At 51.6% G+C, this 9011-nt stretch overlaps 1 protein-coding gene across 1 annotated transcript; it reads right to left on the minus strand.

Annotated features, from left to right (window-relative positions):
- Window positions 1-6733: 6733 nt before the first annotated feature.
- N0V96_009786 (uncharacterized protein) lies at window positions 6734-8402 on the minus strand (the record flags this gene model as incomplete). The annotated part of the gene is made up of 2 exons (XM_053197826.2): window positions 6734-8263; window positions 8322-8402. 2 exons carry the CDS (start codon window positions 8400-8402, stop codon window positions 6734-6736), a joined length of 1611 nt encoding a protein of 536 aa, XP_053044757.1.
- Window positions 8403-9011: the final 609 nt, after the last annotated feature.

The raw sequence follows: 9011 nt of genomic DNA on the forward strand, positions 1-9011 counted from the left end.
TCCCCGCGAAAAGACAGCAAGTCGACAACGACTACAACCCCCTTCTTTCTCTCACCCCTGCCCCCTGGTCCGTAAGACAAGACATACACGAAAGCAAACCAGGACGGTGGACCCAAAGATCCAAGAACCCAAGACCAGACATGGCCTTGAAGCCATCCAAACCACCGGCGTTCCTTTTCCCCATGTTCCCCAGAAAAAACCACAGACGAAAGGAGCCTTAGCAGACACACGTCCCCATATCTCCCCCGCCCTGGGATGGGGGGGACCACCCCCGATGCTGCTGTCCTTTTGCTGCGGGGGAGCCAATCAAACTCAAAACAAGACAAGAAGATACCGAGGGTGGCGGCAAGCAAGCCTAGGAAGAAGCCTGTCGAGTTGTCAACTTGGTCGAGGGAAGCCAAGACTGAAGGACAAGGGCGTGGCCGCAGTGCCGCATTAGGATGAGAAGTTGGAACGAAAAGCCACGGAAAGGGTGTGGTATGCGGCATCGGTTTTCCCTCTAGCCGTCAGAGACAAGACATTCAGACACCGGGAGACGGGTCCAGCCAAAGACGGTGATGGCATGTAGATTGGTATTGAAACGGCAGATGATAGAGGCACGCATGCCCGTGTAGTCTGCTGAATTGCAGAATTACAGAAACAGAGATACCTATTATTTGGTAATTTCCCATGCCTACCCATGCCTACAGTTGATATTGAGAGTAATTCTCAACACCCCATATCCCTCTCACTCTCACTCTCACTCACCTCTCTCGCTCAAATTCACTCATTTGACTCAACCATGCTCACCAAAAATATAGCGGCACAGCGTGCGGCTAGCCACAACAGCTCAAATCCGGGGTACCAAAGGTTCAAAGTGGGTTCGTCCCGGCCTTTGGCTGCGGGGTAAACGCTCGATGTGCGTGTGGAGGAAAGCTGGAGCCTCCACGTCCCGTGTGGGTATTGAGGAGAAGTCCGCCGAGCCTAGTGGGAAGAAAGCCGGGGAAAGGGGGCCCATGGCCCATCATTCATTCATCGGACATGGGTTGATGGGCTATGAGAGAGCCTGGGAGGGGACGTGTGTCGGTCATTCACTCTTTGAAATGTCCACTCATAAGAGAGAAAGACAAGATGAATAAAAAGGTCAAAAGTGGCCATGGTTCGGCCGGTCGACTCGGTACTGTGCGCCGGAGCGGCTTGGCGGGTATGCGATTGGATCGTCTGCCGGCGGATTGCCCAATTCGGTTCTAGACGCGAAGCTGAGACTAAGGCATGCAAGCCCACGCGATGAGACCCGAGAACGTACTAGGCGCAGCGCGGCATGGGGATGGGGTTGGGAAATCTGGCACTTCGCTGTTCTGGCAATAGGGACGAGATGTAGATGCTTTTCTCATGCCTCTCTCTCTCTCTTTATTTTTCTCTTCGGGTCTTTCTAGGATGATACGCGGCCCCGTCAGCAAGGTAGAAATAGTCAGTCAGTGAGTGAGTGAGTGAGTGAGTGACAGAAAGGGTGAATGGGAGAAGCAAAAGAAGATCGACGGGACATACGGAGGCGTACATGGGGAATGGAGATACGAGCCAGTGTTTATGGACACCGACAGGAAGTGATGTGCTTCTTCTTCAGGCTTGATGACACACTGCTCAGGGTATCTCGCAGCAAGAGTGACATAACCTTGTGGAGCGTGCTCCATCTCATGTCATGTCACCTCCAGACGCAGTAGACATGGGGAATACCCGTGGCCGTGGCATCTGTCATTTTCTTGACTGATACGTTATACCCATCTCCCGGGTGACTCGTCCCGAACCTGCACTGGAATGACGGCAAGAATAAGACACCGAAAGAATGAGACGGCGAACGAGGGGGTTTGTTGACCCTCGAACTCGAACGGCGGACGAACCACGGGTACGCACGCGCTTGCGAAAAACTGAAATTCGTTTTTTGGCGCCGGTGACTGAATCAAGTGTGCTGCCCACGAACCTTCACGAAATGAAAGCAACTTCAATTGCCGCGCTCCATTTGAGTCGTGTACTCCGTACCCAAGTCCACCGTCCCAGTCCACCTGAGGACTCAAGGAGGCTCCGAGGGCTTCGAGACCTCGTTAGACGCAGTCCGTCGAACCCGAGCCAAAGGACGCCAAACTTCCTAGGTGATCGAGAGACGCCGTCTGCCACCGGACGCCAAGATGCCTCCATCGATCTTGGCAAAAGCCGCGTGCCACTCACGACCTTTCCTATCCGGACATTTACAGCCATGTTGCCGTCTTGTCCGTCGTCAACAGTCGTCGAAAGCATCGAAGAGGCATTCCCAATCGTATTAACAGGGAGATGAGCTGTCGTTAACTCGCCTCCTCCTCTTCTCTGTGGCTGTTCCACCCCTGTTCCCGACATTGCGGTCTTCGTGTCTGTGAGTCTGTGACTGCTGTCTCAAGCGTTCTAGCGCACATCATCCCAACAACGTGTGAAGGTGCAAAGATTCCACTACCGTGACCGCGGTTCAGACATCGTCTTCAGTCTCCCTTGCGTTGGCGTTGGGGCGAGCATGGACCCTTGAGGACCAGGTGATTCGATGCCACCCTCTTCAATTTCGCCCTGCATGCCTCGCCGTGCTACCTACCTACCAAACAACAAGAAATAGTACCAGCCAAGCAGCATTGGCGTCGCCGCAGATACATCCCTCCACAGATCATGCACACTTTCTCCCCGAGTCTAGGTTCCCGACTCCTACCTATTGAGGATGTTAGGATGCATACACGCCACCACACCCTCCACGACCAACCGTCCACGGGCAACCATTATAGATTTCCCCTCAGAGGCTCAGACTAAGGTAGGACATCAAACTTCCCAGTCTAGACCTGACAAGCCATCCTTCCAACCCCCCTCCCCTCGGATCGAACCTCGGCATCCTCGACCCTTCTACGGCGTGCCATTGGGCGACGATCACCTCTCCTGTGTCCGATTGAACGAGAACTGAAGCTAATTTCAACGACACAAATTCCCGATAGTTGGGTTGAACCTACCTGCATCTTCGCCCGCCGTGCCACGCCGTCGGTTCTTGGTGGTCTGTCTGGTCTGTCTGGTCTGCCTGGAGCCTACGGTACAATTGCCTCCTTTCCTTTGGCTGCCCACCTCTCCCCGTGGTACCCCCCTCCATCTCAATGAAGGAATTGCGGCAGATTCGCAAACCAAGCCCAAAACGTGCAAAGTCGCCCAGCCTCCATCATGATCCCACAGATCCAACAAGTCGGCCAGATCCTGGCGATACCTTGTTGGTCAGGCTACATATTTTTGCTTGGTCTTTGGATGATGAACAGAGAGTTTACGAGTGGCCTGAAGAATAGGGCTGCATGTCTGCGCCGCAAGGCTGCATTCATTGAAATAGGAGACGACTGCAGTACTGCTTGAGACCGAGGAAGGATCATCACCGTAAAGTTACGTACCTTGCGGTGAGAAGCTGACGAACCAGAGGCTGTAGAATGGCCGAACTTCCTCGGTTGTCTCGGCCATCCAAGACTTGGGTGAAGTTGAGGGTTTTCAAAGACGCCAGATGGAACGAGGTATGTTTCTGGTACAATCTTTTCTATCCTATAGAGAAGGAGAGTGAATTTGTTTGCGTTCCTCTGAACTAGCTTTTCTTACGTAGCCATTAAGACTTTTGTTTACGGCTTTACTAGGAGCTTTCGTAACTCGTCAATATACAATACTACTACTTCAAGGCCTCTATTTGTACAACAATAGTATGCTAGCATAGACTCCGCAAATGTGTGCCCCATCTTCGACTGTCGGAGATCTTGTTCATGATCTAACTTCTACATGACAGTCCTGGTACCATGTTGGCAGACATCAGGTGCTGAATCCCACAACCAACAAAGCTTGGTAAGTAAGGAGGCTCAATTCTCTTTTTCGAATTTGAATGTTCCATATACCCTGTTGTGATGGCAAGAAAGATGTCAATACATATTCGAAAGCAAAGCTGATCGATGTCCCTATTTCTTGTAACCACGAGACCGCAGAGCCATAGACTAGAGAAGACCGAACAACAAAACTCTACACTCCGCTCCGATCGGACCGATCATTCTTACGATTGTGTTTATGATCAAGGACGAAAATCAGCAATGTCCTCCAAACGAAAAATATGAAGCCCTTGCTCCAAAATTTCGGAAGCCTTGGTTCCTCCAGTCTTTGCTTGCCATCCCTAGGTCAGTGCAACAATCCGGTATTGTACCGTATACCTCGGGTCATTTCTCGAATCTACTTCCTCACACCTCTCATTCGTACCTATTATCCTGCTGTCGTCATCTTTGTCGAAATATTACAGGCCATCGTAAAGTTACACCGTCATCCTCCAACTGTAGTTCACTCAAAGCCCCAAAGCCCTTCGCGACCACAACACTGGCTAACAATTCTGGCAGAGCCTAGTACTCGCTCAATACGATCGATACGCACCACGTCGAGAGTTCCATAATCGTCGTTCTCGGCTTCGGTTCGATGCTCCTCGTCAGAATCCACATGACAAGATTCTTGAGGCTACGTTCACAAGACAAGACTATACCATACTGGAAGATGACCTGGGGGATTCTAGAGCCAGCCATAGAGGCTAGCCTCCTCCTTCGATACGATCCAGCTCAACCGAATGAAACTGACAGAGAAATCGAGACTTGCAAAGAAAGCAACACCAGTGACCCCGTTTATAGGGGTTATCTGAAGCAGCAAGTAAGGGACCACAAAATCTACGACAAGAACGGCATCAACCGAGGTAGATTCTATTTAGTCAAACAATACCAGACCGCACTCTGGGGAACCGGTACTCAACTAGCGACGGCTCAAAATCCGCCTGCGGTCCATGCTAAGCCCGGAGGCTCGACTATCTTGAGTCGGTACTGAGAGACCTGATAGTTGTCGCACCTAACGACTACGGCGGACAAGAGCTGAATTGATCCAAGGGGGAACTGGAGAGAAAAGATCAGGCTAGACTGAATCAAATAATCCTCAGATTCCGTTGCAGCGTGTCATTTGGCTGATAATGCCTGACACGACACACACTGCATGATCTTTGAGTAAGTAGGATTTCGAGTGTTGAGGATTAGTACGATTTTGACTTGAAGGATCACCTTACTGAGCAGACATGCCAGCAGGAGTGATACTCTTGGTCTTAGGGGTCCCCTGGGCCAAAGTCTCTCGTGATTATCGTAGAACTAGTATACGAATACTCAAGAAGAGTATAGAGTGGTTGACAAACCTGGCCAAGCTTATGTTTTCAGGTGCTCGTGGGGTAGGGGGAATTGGTCCATGTCGTATCGAGCAGGCCTTTCTCGAACGCTTCGTAATTTCCCTGGAGATGCACGTGTTCAATCCCATGTTGCTAGCCTTGCTTAGGTTACCTATCTAGTAGGTATGCTATTGGTCCAACGTAGTAATCATACTCATACCAAGTAAGCAACACTCTCTGGAATTAGCTCTGAGTCCGTTGGTTCAAGTGGTATCAAATAGCCCTCGCTTCGTCCTCACCATCTTGTCTATGGCCTTATCTTGAGATACATCGAACGACCAGAGAGCAATCTTTCTGTTACAAGTGGTCACTCCATGATCCTCAAGAAAGCCTTTTAATGTAGCATCATACCACATACGATAGACCATTCGTGCACATAGCTTCTAAGCCAACTTGAACCGAGGCTTGTCTCGTGTCCTATCAACTGTAGACATGTGACGAACGTGCAACGGGCTGAAGACTCTCTCCATATACGCAAAAGCCATTTCGGAGAAGGCCAACAGCCAAGTGCGCATCTCTTCGGCAGTAACTTGGGGCCTTTTCTAGAAAAGAGCTGCTACTGCTCCGTAGTCCAGGAAAACTGCATCGGACGAGACAACTGAAACAATGGCTACCGTGGTAGATGTCGGAATATGTAACGAAGTGCGAGACTCGCCTGGTTCGTCAATCAAGAGAATCTATACTTACTTATGTCTAGGTACAAGAGAGAGACTAAAGAGATAATTTCGCTACAGAAGAGGGAAGTTTTCACTCGCGAGCGTGTCTCTCCTTTTTTTTATTTTTTTTATTTTCCGGAACTTCTAGGGCAATGCAAAAATGGGGTAACGGGGGTCATCATGAGAACCATTTGATGTCAAGGTGTATAGGCTTCGGGACTACTTGTCAACAATGGAACTCAGAACTTTGAGACGGTTCGGGATCGTCATTGAAGTATCCTACAAAAGGATAAGAGACAGTTTGACTAGTAGGCTGTATTCTTGGCAACCAGGGATGACATCTTCACCGCTTCAGTAAAGGGCTTGAAGATATTTCATCTACAGTTGCAGTCCTGCCAAGTGCTGGGCAAGAATCTTAGGAAAATGACGCCCAGATTGCCAAGGCAAGGTAAGGGCTCGATGGTGGCTAATATCACTGCCAAGCCATGGACTTTACAGTCACGCATTTACAAGGTCAATCAGACTAGTCAAAATGAACAAAAAGAAAAAGTTCTATTCATCGAACCAAAAGACACTAGAAAACAACATTGACCTCTGTCGGCCAGTCATGAAGCAGAATAGCTGCTGCCAGTGAAGACCCAACGCCATGTGATGGTGAGAAACACAAAAGAGCCTCATGCCAGTAATAAAATCTGTCGAGTCGTGACTGTATTAAACGAGGCACCGTGGTAACCTGCGTTGGATATCCTACACGCTCGCATAATGTATATCGCCCTAATCCTGGGCACACCCGTTTTTTCCACCTCAAAGCATCATTAGATGAAGAGACCGTTTACAGAGCAACCATGGCAGCACCGACGGCACCAGCGGCGACAATGTAGGCGCCGATGGCGAAACCACCGAAGTTGAACATGGGCTGGTAGGGGCTGCCGGCAGCAGCGTTGCCAGAAGAGCTGGAGCTGGGGTTGGCAGTGGAGGAGACGGGGGCGGTGGCGGTGGCAGCAGCGCTGTTGGCGGCAGAAGCGGAGGCAAGGGCGGAGCTGCAAGAGCTGTCGGCGGAGGAGGGGCTAACGACCTGGCCCTGGCCATCGTAGTCGCAAGCAGTGCTGGCAGACTTCTGGGACTTGTAGTAGGTGTCCATGACGAAGGCGAGCTTCTGCTCGTCAGTGCACATGGAGTAGGCGCCGTAGACACCAGTGGTGGTGTTGGTGTTGATGCCGCGGCAAGAGTCGGGGGAGGCACCGCAGATATAGCCGAAGATCTCGCCAATGGCAGAAGCCTTCAGGCCGTCCTTGGGGGTGCAAGAAAGAGACTTAACCATGCACTCGCAGAGGGAGCTGTCAGGGGTGGGGGGAAGGGCATCGCCGTGAACCTCCCAGGTGGAGGAGGTGCCAGGGCACTCAGCGGCCTTGTTGGTGGGGGAGTAGGAGTCCATCTGGACGGCAGCGGGGGTGGCAGCAAGAACACGGGAAGCGAGTTGGTCGTAGTTCTTCATGGTCTTGGCGACGCCGTTGTTGATCTCGACGAGACCGTAGTCGTTGGCCTCCTGGTGGTACATGTAGACGATACCGCCAGAGAAGACGTCGGTCATCTCCTTCTCGTACAGAGCAGTGGTCTCCTGGAAGATACGGCCATCGGCACCGTCGGGGATGTTGCAGCCGTACTCGGCGAAGAAGACGGGGACGGAGTAGTTCTTGAAGAAGTCGATCTGGGTGGTGTAACCGGCACCGGCGAGGGTGTTCTTACCGCACCACGAGTAGATGTTGTAACCCCAGAAGTCAATGGCGGTCTCCTGGTCACCGCAGTTGAAGTAGTGGGCCGAGTTGGTGCGAATGTCGGCGTCGTCGTTGGCGGCGTAGCCAACACCCATCCAGCGGTAGCCCTTGTCCTTGATGTGCTTCTTGGAGTCACGAACGGCGGCCTTGACGAAGGCGGAAGCCTCGGTGTTGGTCTTGTTGTTGGAGACCTCGTTACCGGCGAAGAAACCGATGGTGTTGTCGTACTTGGCGAGGGAGTCGATGACGGCGGTGTAGCGGTCGAGGAGCTCGGTGTTCCACTGGGCGTTGTCACGGTTGATGGAAAGCTTAGGCTCACCCAAGTCGGAGACGACGTAGATGCCAGCATCGCTGAGGAGCTTCATGCAGGCGTCGTGGTTGTTCTTGGGGTCAATGGCGTAGGTTCGGATGGTGTTCGTGCCGGCCTTGACCATGATGGGAACGTCACGCTTGCAGGCAGTCTCATCTGCGAGGGGATCGTTGTATTCGCCAGTCTTGGACTCACCACCGGCGGCGGCGGTGTCCTGCTGATAGGCAATACCCTTCATGTAGAACTGGGTGCCGTTCTCGTAGAAGAACTTGGAGCCCTAGTTTGAATGGTTAGTGCCATGTCAGCCTTGGTGGGGGTGTATGATGGTATCATACCTTCATGACGATAGGGTCGAGAGCAGCGGCGTTGCTGGCGAGCAACAGAGCCGCGGAAACGGCGGCGGCGACCTTGCCCATTGTGATGGTTGTATTGTGTGATTTGTAGGTGTTCGGTAGGTGTGGCCTGGAGGATCTTCTCGAACGGGGTTGTCGTCGAGGTTGTTGTCGGGAAGTGGGAAGTGACGTTGGTTTAGTTTGTCTTTCCTGAATATCCAATCCAAACGGTCTTGAAAAAGGTAGAAATAATTGGTTGAGCTAACGAGAGTGCGAAGTGGTTTGTTGTTGATTAAAAGAATAGGGTTTCAGAGACAGTGACACATTCAAAAAGGATGAATAGGGCCTTGTCTAATAATTCCCCTACAAGAAGAAACGATTGCGGATAGCAAGTGAGGGAGTGGACGGGTTTGGAGGAAACACGGAGAGGAGAAAGGAGAATCAAGAAGTCAGAGATTCTGTGACGGGAGGGAGGCGCGAGGTAGAAAAGCAGAAACACGCCCTGGAATGTGTGGTTAAGCCCCACCGCCCGGGTAAGGTACGAAGTACTTTCCACAAGTACAGAGGTACTTCGTCCATGTAGATGTATCTTTTCTAATGATGGACGGGAAGGGAAAGAGCGAGAGAACTGGACCTGCCCTGCCATCTGCCTGCAATTGCTACCTTACAGTGGAAGGAGTGGACTGTGGAAGG

Source organism: Colletotrichum fioriniae (genome assembly GCF_027942845.1).
Source record: "Colletotrichum fioriniae strain IMI 355084 chromosome Unknown scaffold_13, whole genome shotgun sequence".
NCBI lineage: Eukaryota > Fungi > Ascomycota > Sordariomycetes > Glomerellales > Glomerellaceae > Colletotrichum > Colletotrichum fioriniae.